This window comes from Mytilus edulis, chromosome 10 (genome assembly GCF_963676685.1).
Source record: "Mytilus edulis chromosome 10, xbMytEdul2.2, whole genome shotgun sequence".
NCBI lineage: Eukaryota > Metazoa > Mollusca > Bivalvia > Mytilida > Mytilidae > Mytilus > Mytilus edulis.
Window position 1 is genome coordinate 45708082 of NC_092353.1, and position 20591 is coordinate 45728672.

General features: G+C 32.5%; 1 protein-coding gene across 2 annotated transcripts; it reads right to left on the minus strand.

The window, feature by feature from the left end:
• Positions 1–387: 387 nt before the first annotated feature.
• LOC139491287 (thyrotropin-releasing hormone receptor-like) lies at positions 388–5210 on the minus strand. 2 transcript variants are annotated; one of them, XM_071278845.1, is made up of 2 exons: positions 4890–5210; positions 388–1653 (listed from the first exon to the last, which is right to left on the minus strand). In XM_071278845.1, exon 2 carries the CDS (start codon positions 1628–1630, stop codon positions 482–484), a length of 1149 nt encoding a protein of 382 aa, XP_071134946.1. In that variant the 5' UTR covers positions 1631–1653; positions 4890–5210; the 3' UTR covers positions 388–481. The 2 variants fall into 2 exon arrangements, with proteins under 2 accessions (XP_071134946.1, XP_071134945.1); XM_071278844.1 differs by lacking the exon at positions 4890–5210 and adding an exon at positions 1914–2048.
• Positions 5211–20591: the final 15381 nt, after the last annotated feature.

The window sequence follows — 20591 nt, forward strand, 5'->3', positions numbered from 1 at the left end:
TTGTTTTATTTACAAATTAATGTTGTTACCAGAAAAATAAATATCAGATTTTGTTTAAAAATTCTATAATCATAACGATTTGTAAAAAAGGTTACGATTTTGATTCCTTAAAAAAGACAAGGAGAAGAGGGTTGAAAACATTATTAAATACATGTCATTTATTGGGCAAAACCATTTTTTTTTTTATTTTTCAAATCGTTCAAATATAGTTTTATTGATTCACATGACAAGTGATGTATACACACTAGGAAATGCTTACCATTTGATGAACCATGTGTTGCTCTTTTCTAGTTCATGTGATTCTCTAAGCAGTTTTTTTAACCTTTATTTGTAATGTTGCTTCTAATTAAGAGCATTTTGGTGAACAAAATATTTTAATATAAATCCAAAATTAGACCAAAATAAAACATTGGTTTAGGAAACGAAGAGATACATATTCCAATCCATGAGACAAAATCTGTACACACCTTTGTTTGTTAGCTCATCTTCTTATACATAAATACAGTTTTTTGCAAGCATGTCTAAATGTTATGTCACAAATAAAATATACTACAGGATTGCATGCGTTATTTATGAAAATTCCACGCTTCATAACACCTGTAATGGTAGCATGTTTAAAAGGTGAATTCGACACTTCAAATGCTGTTACGATCGCAAAAATAATGAACCCTAAAAACGAGAATCCAGTTGCCACAATGAGACTTATTGTAACCTTGTAGTGTGGTTTCCTTTTTCTGTAGCTGGTGGTTTGTTGGGCTTTGTGAACTTTAGCTCTAAGTTGAATGCTGTTTTCCCTTCTAGCTTTTTCATTCTTAGATTGCTTGTGAATTACGAATAATATCTTTCCATAGCAATAAGAACAGTACACGAAGCACAATATCCCAAATAAACCGACTACCCCCGAATACAATCCAGCAGTTACAAGACTTCTGTACTGATTACGTGTTGTGCATTGTGTTCCAAGAAGTCTTGAATAGTTTAACGGAACAGTTTCAACAATTCCGATAAATACAAAAACCGGAAAAGATATAATTAAAGCAGATATGGCGATTAGAATACAAAATACATTGTGTTTGAAAAAAGAAGACTTTCCTTTAAACCAATTTGTTACTTTACAAATTTTACAAGGCATAACTGACTTAGTACCAAATAATATACCGTAGATTTTCTTGTATCTCTCATGGCCAATTACTGTTAATATCAACCATGAAGATATGCTTGTCGTGTAATTAGTATATCGAAATAGCTGACAAGCAGCATCTGACGATACGGAATAGCTGAAGCGAACAGCGAACGTTTCGAACGGCATTACTATAGCACATGTAGTAAGGTCCATAGCAGAAAGCCAGATAAGTAATGTTCGAACATGGAACCGTTCTTTCATCTCTTTCACTCGCAGGTAAACCAATATAGTATGAATATTTCCAACCGTTCCAATTAAGCATAAGATGATCATAAATGAAAATTCTGAACACCGTCTAATAAATTCTTGATATTCGATATCTTCAAGGTTAGGATATCTGGCTGGTATTAATGTAGACATGTTAACTTGTGATGCAGAGTGTGTCAATAATTTTGTTAAATTGTCCTCTTTGTAACTTAGAACGGCAAAGGTTGTAGTTTTCTCCATTTTGATAACCTGATGGGTCTATTCTGAAACGCAAAAAAACTTTTAAAAAAGAACAAAGAACATTTTATTTTAATTCTTTTGAAAAAAATCAAATCATTACATTATTAAAATAAAATATTAATCGTAAGAAAAAAAATTCGAATTGTATTCCTTACGTTTTATATTGCATATTCAAATTAAAATAAAATGTTTCTGCAGTTGGCTTTAACATCTTTTAAACAAAGAAAACCTAAGACACATCCAAAAATATTGGTTGCAAAATGAACGGATAAAAATTACTGACCTTTGCTATAACTTCATTAATCAGAGTGAGTTAGAAATATTTCCTGGCTGTTTGAAAACTTTAAAATACTTCCTTGATTCGTTTCTCCGGTACGGATCCCCGCTAGGGAAATGCAAGGAAAAAAATATATTGTGCACACAGCTTAAATATATTGTGCGCACAAAATAATGTATTGTGCGCACGAAATAATATATTGTGCGCACGCAATATTTTGTACGCATAATTTAAATATATTGTGCGCACAATTTAAATATATAATATGGTGTGCAACCAAAATTAGTTTTTACTTGACCATAACCTCATTTGATGGATCATTGAACAAGGTTAAGTGTTCGTGGTTTAGACGAAATCTCACTTGACAGGTGTCATCTGACCTTGACCTCATTTGAATTGTGTTTTATATTGATTTACATAGCGGGTGATACATGTAAAGCATAGTTTGGAAAACAAAAAACTTGAATACAAATGTTAATTTTACCACCAAAAACTTTGTCTTGAAACTAATAAATGTTGTTTCACAAGACAAAATCTGCAAACGCTATCATCATTTTTTTATATACAGTTTTTTGCAAATTTGTCTGAATTCATTGTCACAAATAAAATATACAACATATAACAGAATTGCATGCATTATTTATAAAACTTCCACGCTTCAGAAACAAGATTTTGCAACATCATTCATTTCAATTTATGTTGCAATCGCAAAGATAATGATACCATAGAAACGGAGATCACGTTGCGACAATAAGCTAAATAGACTGACTGTAGCCTTGCAGTGTGGTTTTCTGTAGCTAGCGGTTTGTTTAGCCTCATAAACTTTTGCTCTAAGTTGGATATAAAGTTGCAATTGGAAATGGGGACTATTTCAAAGAGACAACAACCCGATCTTAAAGCAGACAACAGCCGAAGTCCACCAATAAGTATTCAACGCAGCGAGAAAATCCCCTTAATAAAATTGTGTACCAGTTCAGTGAAAATTGACGTCAAACTAAACTCCAAAACATATAAATAAACTAAAATAAAAAAAAAACGTACAACACTAACAAAGGCCAGAGGCTCCTGACTTGGGACCGGCGCAACAATGCAGCGGGGTTAAACATGTTTTGTGAGATCTCAACAACCCTCCCCCTATACCTCTTCCCAATGTAGAATAAAGAAACACATAGAAATACGCACAAGAAAACTCAGTTTTAAAGTAGTCCGAGTCCGATGTCAGAAAAGGTAACAAAAGAAACTAAGCAAAATGACGATGATACGTAAATTAACAAAGGACTACTAGCTGTTACTGACATGCCAGCTCCAGACCTCAACTAAACTGATTGAAAGATTATATCTTAACCACAGGAAAATCAAGTACAATCCCTCCGTCAAGGGTGTAGTATCATACCATCATAAAATATATGAGACGAACATAACCCTTATAATGAGAACGACTGGTTTTAGAACAAGTGTGTTTATTTCCAATGCAATAACCCAATATAACTAGGAGTGAATCAATATCAATACTAAAATATGCAATTTTTAATGACCTGCCAACAGTATCCTAACTATCTCCTTTCCACATAAGTCTGTTTAAAGGTTTGGTTAACTTTTGAAATGAATGCCGAATTTTTTTGTGCTTTGTAAAGAATATTACCATAAAATATTGGATGTGAAATACCTGAACGTGTAAGATGTATTCATTTTGATTTATATTTATTTATCATGTCTTTGTACCGATGGTGAAATTTTGATTTTGACAATTATGTGATATCAAAAAGCATGAAAAAAAATATCGTAACAATTGACAAGCAGCACCCAATGATGTGGAAAAACACCATCGAAATCGAAATCTGTACATATCGAAAAACATAACTACGGCACATTTTGTTAAGTCGACAGCAGAGAGCCAGATAATTACTGTATGAACTTGGAACCGTTTTTTCCTCCTCATATCATTCACTCGCATTCAAACCAGTATTGTTTAAACATTTTCAAATTTCCAATTAAAACAATACTATACTAATTAAAATGCAAACCAACGTTTAATCAATTCATTTCAGACGATATCACAGATTGGGGGGGGGGGGGGGGTAGGAGCGGTCCTCATTCCGAATCCCCTGGCTTGAAATCCCGAGGTCCCGAATTAAAAAAAAACTAATCCCGACATCACGAAATTCGAAAAAAATACTTCCCGAAATCCCGAGCTTAAGAACACCCGATCCAGGAGTCCCGATAAAGGTCCTACACCTCCCCCCCCCAAAAAAAAACCCGAGGGAAGGTGATCTGGTTGGCAATACTATTGACTTAACATCCACTGCATTTGCTTGCATTTGCTTGCATTTGCTTGCACCTGTCTGAATCTGAGGTTCAGTAGTTGTCGTTTAATGTGGTTCATAATTGTTTCTCGTTTTTATATAGTTTAGACCGTTGGTTTTCCTGTTTGAATGATTTTACACTAGTCATTTATGTTCGGTGTGAGCCAAAGCTCCGTGTTGAAGACCGCACTTTTACCAATAATGGTTTATTTATACAAATTGTGACTTGGATGGAGAGTTTTCTCATTTGCACATCTTCTTATATCTACTAACTACTAGTATACAGTTTTGACACAATATATTCATTATTGTCTTCATGTGATTTAAATCTGCAATGTTTGTAGTTTTCTCCATTTCCATTATAAGAGGATTTATATTCGGCTACAGCAAGGAAAATGTTTCAGTATTAGAATAAAAGAGGTACGTGTCATAAGGATTTAATTTATTTCAACTCTATCTGTTAATTTATTTAATTGCATTAGATAATGTCAAAATGAATACAAACAAATCATTTTATGAAACTTTAATAACAGGACATGTCCATCCTTCGTACTTTATGTGGTATATCCATGATTTCTCTGCATGAAGCTAAAAACATATAAAATAAACAAAAGAAAACCATATATTCATTCAAATTTAACGATTAAAAAGAAAGAAATAATAATATAGTAGTTCTCACCAATGTTTTGAATTGATAATATATAAATATTTGCGAGCACTTTGAAAGCATCATAATACGTCCTTGTTTCGTTTCCTATTTTAAGTATCTATATCCTTTCACTTTAAGTGCAAACTATTCCGTGTCTTTAACGCCCACTCCTAATATTATTGACAAACTTACTTTGTATAGGGTAAAAAAAAAATCAGAGCAGACGACATTTATCTATATAAATTAAAAGGAGACGTAGTGGTTTAAGGTCATAAACTTTTATCTGAATGGTTCTTACAAGACCATACAATAAATAATCAAGAGTTTTTCAGTCTTTCAGTCAACTTCAGACTAATGACAATTCTTTGACATAAACCCGGAATTAACTTGTTTTGCTCCATTATTCTCTGACTTCTTTATTTAAAAAAAAAAAATTGAATGGACAATCATTTTTTAGTAAAATTGAATTTTACATACAAATTTCCTCACAGTGCTCACATGTTCGCACAAAAGGTCCGTGTATATGTGCGTCTATTTTTATAAATATTTTTCATTTTGAGATATCAGACCAGAAAAAAAGTTCGTTGAGGAAAAGAAAATAAACACATTATAATTCATGTAAATAGATCTGCACACGCCTTTGTTTTGATCGTTTTGTTTTATTTCATATACAGCTTCTTGCAAGCATGTCTGAATTTGTTGTCCCAAATAAAATATATAACGGGATTGCACACATTTTTCAGAAAATACCCACGTTTCATAACTTCTGTAATGATTGCTTGTTTAAGTTCTGAATCCGATACATCAAAGGCTGCTCCTATCGAAGAAATGATAACGCCACAGAGCGAGAATCGAGTTGCGGCAATTATACTCATTGTAACCCTGCACTTAGGTTTCCTCTGTCTGTAGTAGGGGGATTGTTGAGCTTTATGAACTTTTGCTGAAAGTAAAATAACGTTTTCTCTTCTCTTCTGTTGTTTCTTATATTGTTTATACAAAAAACATATTATCTTTCCATAGCAATAAAAACAGCACACGAAGCACACAAACCCAAACAAACCGACTCCAACTGAATACAATCCGGCAATCAGTTTAGTTCTAAAATGGTTGTGCGTTGTGCATTCCGTTCCGAAAAGTGTTCCATTTTTCAACGGAACTGGTTCAATCCTTAAAATGGCCAAAGTCGGCGAGGAAACCACAAAAGTAGATATAACAATAAGAAAACAGACTAAATTGTTTTGATAAATTTTAGACTTTCCATTAAACCATCTGGTTACTTTACAAATATTGATAGGTATTACTGAGTTAGTACCTGACCTCATACCGCAGATAGTCTTGTATCTCTCGTAGGCAATAACAGTTAAAATCAACCACGAAGACATGACTGTCGTAAAAACAATATATTGAAACAGTTTACAAGCAGCATTTGATGATATGGAATAACGCCAGGGAAAATCGTACGTCTCAACAGGCATAACTACAACACATGTTGTTAAATCCACAACAGAGAGCCAGATAATTAATGTTCGAACATGGAACCGTTCTTTCATTTCTTTCACTCGCAAGTAAACCAAAATTGTGTGTACATTTCCAACCGTTCCAATTAAAATTAAAATCATCATAATTGAAAATTCAAGCCAACGTCTTTTGAATTCATTATATTCGATATCTCCTAGTAAAATTGACTTGGATGGCATTAAGGTTGACACATTAAGTTGTGATACAGAGTGGGCCAACTTATTTGAATAGTTATCCTCTTGGTAATTTTGTTCAGCAACGGTTGTAGATTTATCCATTTGAAATGCAAAAAGGTTATATTCTGAAACGCAAAAATGTTTGTATATAAGTATAAATGGCGTACGTATTTAAATGAATATTTTTATTCCAACTCTATCCATGAATTTCTCTATTGCATAATAATGTCAAAGTAAATAAGAACTTCCCATTATAAAGGCAACAACAGTTTAATAAAGGACATACTATTACTTTAATTTATGTTTATACTCAAAAGACAAAAGAAAGGCTAAAACTCCACCAAATACAGTGGTTAAAATAATATATAGAAGTACTAACCTTTGTATTTAATTGATTAAACAGAGTGAGATTGAAATATTTTAGGATCGTTTAAAAACCCTAAAATACTTCCTTTGTTTCGTTTCTTATTTAAAGTTACTATATCCGTCCACTCTATGTGCTTACTATGCAGCGAGCCTTACGCCTACATTTGCACTTTATTCATCATTTGACAAGCCCGCTATGTAAAGTGTCAAATGATAATAAAAGACTATCTAATTTAAAAGGTCATTGATTTTTTGTACTCATACTCCAAATTAAGCCTATCAAAAAACTTAATTTGGTGTATCAAGCATACATATAGTATTCCCAGAACTAAACCATGTTTTCTGACCTAGCAATAAGCACCAATAGACCACTTTGAGTCTGAAAAGGCCAATTTGATTGCAATTGATCTTAAAAGACGTAACACTAAATTATGAAGTGTTCGTCTGAAGATATCTGTATTTTCTACAATTTACAAAGTTAGCATTAAGTTTAAACAACTCATAGCAAAGTTATTTCCAATCTACATAAATAAGAAAATGTAAGTCATTCCATCGGAAATTGTCGCCGTGTGAAACTCGAGTTGTATTTGTTAGTAACGTTGACAACAAAACTGGAAATATCTCCCACAACTTTTAATTTGGGATATATGTCAAAAGATATAGGAAGATGTGGTATGAGTGCTAATGAGACAATTTTCCATCCAAGGCACAATTTATAAAAGTAAACCATTATAGGTCATGGTACGGTCTTCAACACGGAGCATCGGCTCACATCGATAACCAAGCTTTAAAGGGCCCACAAAAAAATTACTAATCTAAAACCATTCAAACGGGGAAATAAAGAATATTCTCAAAAAGAAAGTTCAGATATGAATCAAAAAATATAATGCGAATAGAATAAGATGGACTTTGTACGCTAATCAGATACAAATTCAAAAGCAACACAAGGAATTATAAAATATATACATGGATACAATCTACAATCAAACTAGTCTGTTTGGTAATTTATATGTTATAATATATTTGAATTATTTAAATGTTTTTCTTTCTTTTTGCTTTCATTTTGTTTGTACCTAAACTGGTCATAATGATGATTCATAGCATATTTTATTATTTTAGGAAATACATGTTATTTGGCGGATAAGTAAAGTACGATAATAATGTTTCTTCATAACAAAATATAAAACGGTTAACCTAACCGGTTATTCACATAATCTATCGATCGATTAACCGCTTAACCGATAGTTAAGTTGAGGCTAAAAAGCTGTATCTGTAGTACTCTATAAATGAACGCTTTGTCATTCCTGATAATTTTAGTTTTAATGATACAATACTACTGCATCTACTATGACGTTTGTATAGTTCAGATTGTGAAGATTTAAAGGGAGATGCATTTAGAGTGTTAAGGTCAATACATTTATTAAAAATATAATAGTCCTACTTTCCCTATTCACAAGCCTTATATGACGTGCAGCTGTACTGATTTCACAAAATATAAGTATAACTTATGCAGTGAGGCAACAAGATTCCACTGAATAATTTCCACAAATATACGAGCCAAGCTATCTCTGCGTACACACAAACGTATAAAATACCTCAATTACTGATTACAGATAGACATGGTTTTACACTAGTTATTTTTGGGGCCCTTTAGTTTTCTATGTTGTGTCTTGTGTACTATTATTTGTCTGATTGGTGTTTTTTTTCATTTTTAGCCATGGTGTTCTATGATCTATGAGTTTGTCTGTCCCTTTGGTATCTTTCGTCCTCGTTTATCGCGTGTTGTATGGTGTGAGCCAATGCACCGTTTTGAAGACCGAACTTTGAGCTATAAGGTTTACTTTTATAAATTATGACCTGGATGGAGAATTGTTTCATTGACACTCATTTCACATCATTTTTTCCCTTGACATGTTTTCAATCTGTTCAAGAATTTTTGAGTTGTTTGGCATGATTACCAAATTTGGATAGATCTGACATTAAACTATAAGCGCACATACTGCATCACGGTTACTGAAGTCAGTTGTCAGTTTTATTTAATATATAATTCTCAACATAAAGACTTTGGCATGAGTAAATAATGCTTTCCTGATATTCATATACATTTGTACAATGAACAGGTTGTGAACACATGGCATAGGTCTCCCGTTTCGGTTCTACTCTTTGGACAAATCAGCTCTACTTCTGACTGTTTAAAACTATGTCTTTAAGGTAGTTCAGGGGTATAGAAAAAAAATGACAGAATTTTTTTATACTTTGTGAAATTTAACTTTGAAGTATTGTAAGTGAAAAAATGCAAAACAAAATTGGGGGTCACCGGCCATCTAAGAGATATTTTGACCTCTGAAAATGAGTGCAAATAGGTTATATGGAAATATAGGAAAAATGGACAAAACATCACTTTAATTGAATTTTCAAAGCAAAATAAATGACAGAAGTTGCTCATTTTTTCATACTGTAAAGCTTGATGTCTCTATTTTATGAAATGAAATAAAATTTGGGGGTCACCGGCCATCCAAGAGATTTAATTACCTCTGAAAATGAGTGCAAATAGGCTAAATATAGGGAAAACAGAAATAAAATCTCTTTGATTGAATTTTCAGAGCAAAATAAATGACAGAAGTTGCTCATTATTTCATACTGTAAAGCTTGATGTCTCTATTTTATAGAATTGAAATAAAATTTGGGGATCACCGGCCATCCAAGAGATTTTTTGACCTCTGAAAATGAGTGCAAATAGGGTAAATATAGGGAAAACAGACATAAAATCTCTTTGATTGAATTTTCAGAGCCAAATAAATGACAAAAGTTGCTCATTATTTCATACTGTAAAGCTTGATGTCTCTATTTTATAAAATTGAAATAAAATTTGGGGGTCACCGGCCATCCAAGAGATTTAATGACCTCTGAAAATGAGTGCAAATAGGCTAAATATAGGGAAAACAGACATAAAATATCTTTGATTGAATTTTCAGAGCAAAATAAATGACAGTGGGGGCATCATCTGTGTCCCTTTGGACACATTCCCCATTAATTTTTAGCTCACCTGTGAAGTCAAGTGAGCTTTTCTCATCACTTGGCGTCCGTCGTCCGGCGTCCTGCGTCCGTCGTCTGTCGTCCGTAAACTTTTGCAAAAATCTTCTCCTCTGAAACTACTGGGCCAAATTTAACCAAACTTCCTTGGGGTATCTAGTTTAAAAATGTGTCCGATGACCTGGTCATCAAACCAAGATGGCCGCCATGGCTAAAAATAGAACACAGGGGTAAAATGTATATTTTGGCTTATATCTTTAAAACCAAAGCATTTAGAGCAAATCTGACATGAGGTAAAATTGTTGATCAGGTCAAGATTTATCTACCCTGAAATTTTCAGACGAATCGGACAACCTGTTGTTAGGTTGCTGCCCCTGAATTTGTAATTTTGAACATTGAACATAGTAGTAAATTGCAGTTTTTGTTTATAGCTTTGAAACAAAGACATTTAGGGCAAATCTTTCAAGATTTAAATGTCCATCAGAATAAGATCTATCCCCTCACAAATTTTCAGATGAATCCTACAACCCGTTGTTGGGTTGCTGCCCTAAAATTGGTAATTTTAAGGAAATTTTGCAGTTTTTGGTTATTATCTTGAATACTATTATAAATAGAGATAAACTGTAAACAGCAATAATGTTCAACAAAATAAGACCTACAAATAAGTCAACATGACCAAAATTGTCAGTCAACCTATGATAGTCAATTTTAACAACTTTTTCGTCATTTTTTGTAACTTGTACACAAATCTTCTTCTCTGAAACTACTGGGCCAAATTTAAACTAACTTGGCCACAATCATAATTGTGGTTTATAGTTAAAAAAATGTGTCTGGTGACCCCATCTACCAAACAAAATGGCCGACATGGCTAAAATTAGAACATAGTGGTAAATACAGTTTTTGCTTTATATCTTTGAAACTAAGACATTTAGGGCAAATCTTTCAAGATACTAATGTCCATCAGAATAAGATCTATCCCCTCTCAAATTTTCAGATGAATCCTACAACCCGTTGTTGGGTTGCTGCCCTAAAATTGGTAATTTTAAGGAAATTTTGCAGTTTTTGGTTATTATCTTGAATACTATTATAGATAGAGATAAACTGTAAACAGCAATAATGTTCAGCAAAGTAAGATCTACAAATAAGTCAACATGACCAAAATTGTCAGAGAATCTCTTAAGGAGTTATTGTCCTTTATAGTCAATATAGAACAACTTTTCGTCATTTTTGTAACTTTTACAAAAATCTTCTTTTCTAAAACTATGGGCCAAATTTAACCAAACTTGGCCACAATCATTACTAGGGTATCTATTTTAAAAACAGTGTCTAATGACCCCACCTACCAACCAAGATGGCCGACATCAGTAAATACAGTAACAGGTGAGCGACACAGGGTCTTGAGAGCCTCTAGTTTTGGAAGTTACTACTAATAAATATTAATTTTAACCATGACTGTATGACATTTTATATTTTAATATTTTATGATTTATTTAAATGATCATGAGTAGTAATTGTTGCATTGGAAATTTGAATTGAGATCATTGTTGGAATAGAAGAAAGGGGGAGGTGAACAAAAACATTTGGGGGGTAGGGGGTCAATTTTTCTAATTTCATATTCCAGAAATTAAATCTGAATTTCTTCAAATATTTTTTTTTATGAGAGGATTAATATGCATCAGACAAAGTGAATTGCTCAATTTTCAGCCCAAAAAAATATTTTAAGTTCATTAGACCACATTCATTCTGTGTCAGAAACCTATGCTGTGTCAACTATTTAACAGTCCAAATTCAGGCTGTATCCAGCTTGAATGATGTGTCCATACTAGCCCAAACCATTCAGGGTTTGACCTCTGCGGTTGTATAAAGCTGCGCCCTGCGGAGCATCTGGTTATTATTGTGCTTAAACCATGATTGTGACAACATATGAAAAGTGTGAGCTGACAGTCTGCTAAGTTTTTATCCATAAGTCTCATTCTGACTTTCTATCTGACAGGTTTTCATGTGTCATTATTTGTGTTTCACTATAAAAGGAAGATGTGGTATGATAATTGATTGTTAATGAGGCGACTCTGCGCAATAGACTAAATGACACAGAAGTTAACAGCTACAGGTCAAAAGCCTTTATCGCATAGTAAGCTGTAAAAGGCCCTTAAATGACTAATGAAAAACAATTCAAATGAGAAAACTGAACATGTTGAAGGCATATTAATGTACAAAATGATGAACAAAAAAATACATGTACATGTATGTGACACAACAACAACAGACACATGAGACAACCACTGTCTGAATTGGGACAGGCACATACATAATGTGGTGGGGTTAATGTTTGAAGGTGACAACCCTTCCCCCTAACCTGGGACAGTGGTGTAAATTGGTACATGTACAACATATGAGTTTTATCAATTTGTATTATTGACTTGTGAACTCTGAATCTAGCGAAAAGTAGATTATCACTGATTATCACAGATAAATTTGCAGATTGAGTTGTATGAATAGTCGGGATCCTTGTCTTACAACCTTTATGAAGCAAGAAAAATGTGACGAGGTTTGTATGTACATAAAAGTCTGTCATAAAATTAAAGATTTCAGTATATTCGCATTTTACAATATCTATTGTAACTTAAACTGCTGTATTTCACATGTTATTTTTCTTTTCTACTGTAGGATAGTAAGTGGTTCAAATATACATGTATGCCTCTTGAGACTAAAATTACATGCAATAGAAATCAGCCCCAAAAAAGCAAATTTTAATAACTACAGCTGTAGAATGCATTTTTAAATGTAAATACAATGTATGTGATAGGGCCTAAATTGACCCTGAATTATTTCAAGTGCTTTTGGCCTAAGACTTTTTAATACATAACGTACTATTAAATTATTACATGTAATATACTATGCCATTTGTAATTTCCTTTCTATTTAAAGTACATTTTGTACATATGGGAGGATTCAGCGGCGGCCCTGGGAAAAATTTGGTTAATAATATAGGGAATCACTGGTGCATGACCTGAGCGGGTCCCCTCTTAGGCAGTCAGTGAGCCCCCACTTATGAAAAATTCTGGATCCGCCACTGGGATTATTTATTCAACAAAAGCATCCACGAGTTTTAAATTACTGGAAAATATCACATCTCCATACAAGCCCCCCTCCCCCTTTTCATTCAAAAACCTACTAAACATGCTAAAAGGCACATACTCATACATTTTTATAATTTTGACTTTTGAATAATTTTTATACATTCGACATGTCTGATACATGTACATCAAATTAGTCTTTAAAAACATTTTATCTATAATATATATCTTATAATTGCCATGAAATTTGGTCCACAGGCTTTTAAATTAGTAAGCTCTGGTCACACAAAGTTGGTTAAGATCGGTTTATTCCTACTATCCTATTAGATAGGAACATAGTTAATTTATTTTCCTTTGATTTTATCTTTATTTACAAAATATAGACTCTTGTGTGAATATTACACATCTTGCAATTTACTTCATACACCTTTAAAAAATATGCCTTAAAGAGGAAGTATTTTAAAATGTTTTAGATGAGTTGAAATTATACTGTCAGTTGGACGGCAAACGCCTGAATCTGACAGATAAAGGTCAATTTGTCGACACAAAAAGGACCCGTATGTAAAATGTTTACGCCCACGAACAGCGCCACCTATAATTTTTTTCTACGGCATCTTTGAGAACGATGTCCCGTTCTGTAGTAAATTAAAACATTAAATTAACTAAAACATAGAAAAGTAAGTGTAAAAAACAAATTGAAAGATATATTTGACGATGACCTGTTATACATGATACGCTGGCAATGTGCGCAATGTCCTTTAATCCAAGATTGAAAATTTGTTTGTTTCCTGCATCAAAATGGCGAATTTCAATGTTTACATTTTTTCATCTATTTATAATCTGACACAATTTCGTATCCAATCATTTATTAGCAATTTTATTATTGATCCTTGAAGATCATCCAATCACATTTACCGTTAGAAAGTGGCTACACGTTACCAGCCATCGTTACAAAGTAGCCATGTGTTTTGTGGGGATACCTTGGGAATGTTGTGTATTCAAAAGTTACGGTAAAAATCAATGTTATCTTCATTATATTTCCATGCATACACAATTTATAAAAACAAATCCATTTTTAATAGACCCCATAAGGTAAACGGACATATTTAACTGTCTGCTTGAGCAAAAAATCGTGTAAATAAGCCCGATGGGTCGTTTTGAAATCAAGCACAGCAGACAAACACTTGTAGATTGTTTATGTTTGACAGTTTGTTAAACTGAATTGCACGTTGATGTTACTATATACTTACCAATAACCTTTATCGTGGTATACTTTCAAGAGTTATATAATACATCTTACCCAAGAAATACGTCTAGGTAGGTGCAGGGACTTCCTTTACTTGGTCCTTAACTAATGAGGATGTAATTTGGATTTGATATATTTCATATGCATGTACATTTTATGTACACAAAGAACAATAAAGTAAATGAACATACATGGGTTTAATTCCCACCCTAGGAACACATTTTGACTCTCATCACTGGAACAAATAGAGCAGATAGCAGACAATAATGTAAAGCTAAAATGCTGATTGATGGGGTCAAATCATCAACATCATTTTTTCTAGTATACAGGAGCTCCTCTAAGGATTAGTAAGGGCACACTTTACATAAAGTCCAATGGCTAAGTCCTGTCTTTTTTGCCTCTGATATTTACTTATTTATATTATAATTTCTAATACTCTCTTGTGCATGTAGTAAGGCAAAAGCTATTTTTACTCTTATTGTCCTCATTTGCATGAAAACAATGGAATGTATTGATTGTTGATGTATGTAAAGTGACTTGTAATTTAACTGTCACTGCTAACAGAGACTTAGACTCTGGTGATATTTAGATAAGTTTCTAGACCGTCTCATTGGCAACTATACCATAAATGTCAGTTTCCCCTTTATAAGCTTTTAAGAAAAGAATTTAATGACAATATAATAATAAGTTGTAAAAAAAGTGAAAAGTTAAGCACAAGTGCCAAATTTAATTGGCTTTTCATTCAAGAAAACCTAGAGGTATTGAAAAGTGTTGCAATTTAAAATAAATGTTTTGAACTCAGAAAACTATCAATATATAGAGTACAGATATTGTTTTGATTAAGACTTTGAGAATATTTGCCTGTTAATAGAAGATATAATTGTTATATGCCCTTTTTTCTAATATACATGTATGTGTGGCTCTGATCTGGCTGTGGTTTAAAATCTAAGAATGGAGTTGGTTATCTCCATATTTATCTGATTAATATTAACATCATAATGATTGTTCAATTATGAAAATCATTGTACATTACTTTGCTCTTCACGTGCCCTTTAATTGGAATAAAATGTCTTGTCTTATACCACATTTCTTTATTTTAGTACTGACAGGTTAACTTTAAAAAGCATTTAAAATGAGTGAATTGTTAACAAGCTTAGTCAATGATTGTAAATCCAGATAATATCATGAGTTTTTTTTATAAAAATAAATATTGTGATTAAACTGGTTATCTCAATTAAAAGAACTGACATTCTGCTTTGATACTACGAGATTATTTCTGATATCAGAATAATAAATTTCTTATTGTTGTCCTTTTTTCAAAAAATATCTGAACATACTGTATTTAAGTCAGTTTTGTTTTTGTCTGAGACTACTATAACATGGGAGGTGACCAATCTCTATGTTATACATTGAAGTAGTCTCAGGATTTTGTTTTTGTAGTCCAATTGACTATGCATGTTAGAGCAGGTAAAAGTGAATTTGGATTAAATTTGAAGTTGATTCAGTATATTTTATGACATAATACCACTATTATATTTCAACAAAGCATTTTCAAATTTTATTTACTGCATGGTCACCTTAGGTTATTATCCATGGCAATTGATAATTTAATTGAAAGGACTTAACAGTTGGTTGCAGGACTTTTGAATTCAAATATAAGCAAGAAGAAAAAATATAAAACAAAACTTGAAATATTACATATAATAGGATTTATGATAACTGCAGGATATCAGATTGCAATACAGGTTTTGTTCAGTTATCTTTGTGTTGATTATTATATGTTTTAAATCCCTTTCTGGTTCTTTGGATGTTCAGATTTTTTTCTCTTGATTAAGGCAAGCAACATAACTTGTACAACTTATATAGTTTATTATCTCAGGGTGAATCCAGACAATTTTAAACACAAGTGGTGGTATTCTCAACCAAGGATAAAGAAGGGGTTCCAACTATATGATCCCATTCAAATGCATTAATTAATCTTCCATAAAAAGAGGAGGTTCCAATCACCAGACTCCCTGAGATCTGCCACTGTATCTTAAAGCAGCTCTATAATAAAACAAAAATTGTACATGTACTTCCGTCCACTGCAGATTGGTTTTATTTTCATTCAATGGTAATGGTCACAATTTTGAAGACTATATTTCCTTTTTTTCCATATTTTTGTTCAACTGTAATGAACAGTTCAATTTTATTGTAACACGGGTTCTTCTGACAAATGACTGATAAACCCCTCTTGTATCCTTCTATCTACCAAAAGGGTGTTTGATAATATACAATAAGTCCAAGTTTCAGAGAAAAAGTCAGTCTGTAAAATGTACGTAATTGTCTTCTTTGGAAGTGTTCAAAAACCTGTAACTCAGACCTGTAAGAACTTGAAAAAAATGTCATAATCAACCTTTCCATGACTATTTTAATGTTACAACAGTAGAGGAACATGGTATATTGAAAAGTTATTCAAGAAATCGTCGAAATAGATCTGCAATCATTAATTTTTTTTTAATTTACTGTTGTGAACTTGCAATATCCTACGATACGCGTACCGAGTTATCTCCCTTTGATCTCCGCTTCGCAACGAATAAGCTGACACAATTGCGTATCCGGGGTTTTTGTGATCTGATATAGATAAATAACAAGCAAAAAATGGTTTTACTTCATATTTTATACCCCTCAACACGTTACCAAACCTATTTAAGGAATTATTAAAGATTTTCCGTGGACCTACGCAAATTTTCAGAAAAACAGTTTCACTTCACTCGTGAATTTATAACATTTTAACAACACTTTTTAATGATAATTATTATAAAATAAGGAAGCTTATTCAATCTAGAATTGAACACTTTGGTTTTTATTAATGTACGAGTACAAATAAGACAATACGAGTCCAAAGACCACGAGACATGCACGTTTACCAAAAATTCGTAACCTCTGACCTTTTATCACGTGACCAATGTCTTGATCTTAGAAGCCATTAAATCGTTTGCCGTTCAACTGCTGTAACTTTTGATCATGAATGGACCAGCTGAAAAAGGTTAAAAAGTGTCTGAAGCCATCAAGAGAATATAACACCCCCTTAGCGCAGGTGTAATTTTTGAAAGTTTGCATTTAATGTCTTTAACATGTTAAAGAAATGCACTTCGAAATAACTCTTTAGAGACCTAAAAAGCTTTTAAATTTAGAAATAAATCATTTTATGACAAGACCCCTTTTCCTGATTAGGTAGTAAAAGTTTTGTTTTTCTCTCATGAAGGTCTGTAGGATCAAATATATTATAGGAGGGTCAGGAAAAGTTTTAAAGAATAGAGAAAAATGCATGTAATGTTCACATCACATTTGTAAATAAAGAAAATAGACATACATGTAACAATGAAGAAAAACCGGGTGTTATTAATTATTAGAATTACAGAAAAATGGAAAAAACAAAAACATAAATAGAGATAAATGGTATAAAGAATTAGATAAGAATGAAATGAAATGAAGGACCCTCTATCCAGACCATCGGTAAGAAAGGTAGTTTTGTGAAATGATTCATTTTTAAAAATAATTTTTACAGTCTAGATCCCGCTAACATGTTTAACCCCGCTACATTATTGATGTATGTGCCTTTCCCAAGTCAGGAGCCTGTAATTCAGTGGTTGTCTATGTGTTACATATTTGTGTTTCGTTTATTTTTTTTATACGTTTAAGGTTGTTAGTTTTCTTGTTTTCTTGTTTGAATTGTTTTACAATGTACATTGTCATATCGGGGCCTTTTATTGCTGACTATGCGGTAAGGGGTTTACTCATTGTTGAAGGCCGTACGGTGACCTATAGCTGTTGATGTCTGTGTCATTTTGGTCTCTTGTGGATACATTGAAGTTGTCTCATTGGCAATCATACCACATCTTTTTTATATAGATGGGATATGTTCTAAGTTTTAAGTGTGCATGCTTAACTAAAAATGTAACAACTGGAATCCGGGCAAAATCAACTGCATTCCCATTCGAATAATCCAAGTTTACAACAAGAAAATTCTGTTTGGATATAAATTTAATTATATAAACCGTCTACTTTCATGATTCATGACCTTTTCTCCCAGAAACACAAATGGTCTGAACCCTATGCAGATGACATATTTCTCAGGTCCACAAATTTTCAAATCTATTACATGATAGAAGTACCATGAGCTATGCCTATGGTTAACTTACAAATGTACATGTATAATTAATGTTCAGCCTGAAAAGGGGGGTCATTGTTTTGTTGTTCGACACGGATATTGTTTTGAAATTATTTCCGCTAATTTTTCGCTTACATATTATTTTTCAGTGGTCGTGAATCGCTCTGCATGTATATTCAATTCATTAGTACTTACTTTTCGGTTTAAATTTCCCTCTTTTCATGATTTGTTTACATTCATCTTTACGCATATTTGTCGGACCTTTTCTAGTGTAAGACAAGGGTGAAACTGCTTCATAAGCTACCAAAATGAAGATCGTTATCTATAATTTCGATCTGCATTACAGTATTCATGAAAAGCAGTTCACGTGTTCGATTAATATGAGTTATTCTCTCTTCATTCTTCTCCTACGTCAAAACATGCTCCATATTTATTTTTAGAACGAAAGTACTATTTCGACAATGACAATAGTAACAATAAACTTTATTAAGTTTTAAAATTGCATTTAAAAGTTATTCAACTCTTTCTCAATGCATTTGAATAAAAAAGATTATTTAAATGATCATATTTTATTGTTATGGAAAATTACGACAATGTACATGACTTACGATATCATTGCGCAACTTTATGCGCAGACGGCGCGAAAATTTAAACCCCCGAACTACCTTAAGCTTATAAAAGATGTGTTCCTGTTAACATGCGGCTTTTTGTATAATTGCTTTACTGATACATGAGACAGATGAGGAAACTGAAGGCGAAACAGGATATGTGACATTATTCCTAAGTTTGAAATTGCTTAATTTTTCTTCACCTTCTAAGCATAGTTTGCTAGTCCAGTGTTCGTTTATTGCTAGTATGTAGTATCAACGACAAAAGCTTTTTTTTTGGGGGGGGGGGGGTGCAATTGTTTAATTTACAATTGATCATGAACTACATCTTTGCGTCTTTGTTTGATAAATTTGTATGTTTGTTTAAATTTCTCAGTCAGTTAAAAGGTTGTGTATCTGTGATGATTTTTTTTAACACATTTCTAGCTTCTAAATCCAAAGTATGTATATTCATATTAACGTATCAAATATGTTTGGGTTGTTCATCAGAATAAGTCAATATACCTGAATTATAAACAGCTGTCATACAAAAAATAATAGAACAATTAAAATATCGAATTTCGGGGATAATTCTAAACGGAAAGTCCCTAAGCAAATGGCAAAATCAAGAGCGCAAACACACCAAACGAATGGATAACAACTGTCATATTACTGACTTGTTACAGGCATTTTCTTATGTACAAGAGGTAGATTAAACCTGGTTTTATAGCTAGCTAAACCTCTCACTCGAATGACAGTCGCACAAAATTCTATTATATTTGACAACCAGGTGTCAGCAAAACAAATAGACATAAAATGTCAAAATATCAAAAAATGGGGTAAAGCAGTTAACATTGTATTATAATCTTCATCATTATAAAAACAAACAAACAAACATATCAACAACAAAAAGCATTATAGACAAAACACAATAACAATACAAAAGACAAGAATACACAATAACACAATGACGGGATGTAAAAGTACCGAGCCACAATAAATGGATATTACCAAAAATAAACTTACCAGTATAAGTAATAATTTACAAAGAAAAATTAAAAGAATACTGTAACACATTATTAAGATGACAAACAACGTCAGTACCTAGAATCTATTATTCAAGACCATCGTGTATTATTTGTGAAGTTGATACGGAATATTCATTAGCAAGGTCTTTATATCTTCCGATGTACTTTTTTTTCTTAGAAAAAGGACTATACGTATTTTGACATACTCCTGGTTAATCAGCTTTCTGCTCAGACACTGATCGAACTGAATGGAATATTCAAAACGGAAGGTCCTCTATTTAGTGGAAAAATCTTAAGCTCAAAAACATCAACAAAAGGAAAAACAATTGTAATATTTATAATTAACTGTCATACATGTGGGAGATAAGACTAGCATTCATAATTATTTTCTTCTGAAAATCCTGTACCTTGTCAGGAATATGGCACTTGTTTGTAGTTTCTTTCCGTTTATCAATAACGATCGATTTTGTTTATTTTTTTTATGGCCTTCATGTTTTGGATTTGTCCTATGGTTCGGTATTTTTTGTCTACTTTTTTATGTCACACAT

What these genes read in the sequence shown, in the direction of transcription:
- LOC139491287 (XM_071278845.1), bottom strand. Translation starts at nt 1,630, where the DNA reads ATGGAGAAAACTACAACCTTTGCCGTTCTAAGTTACAAAGAGGACAAT.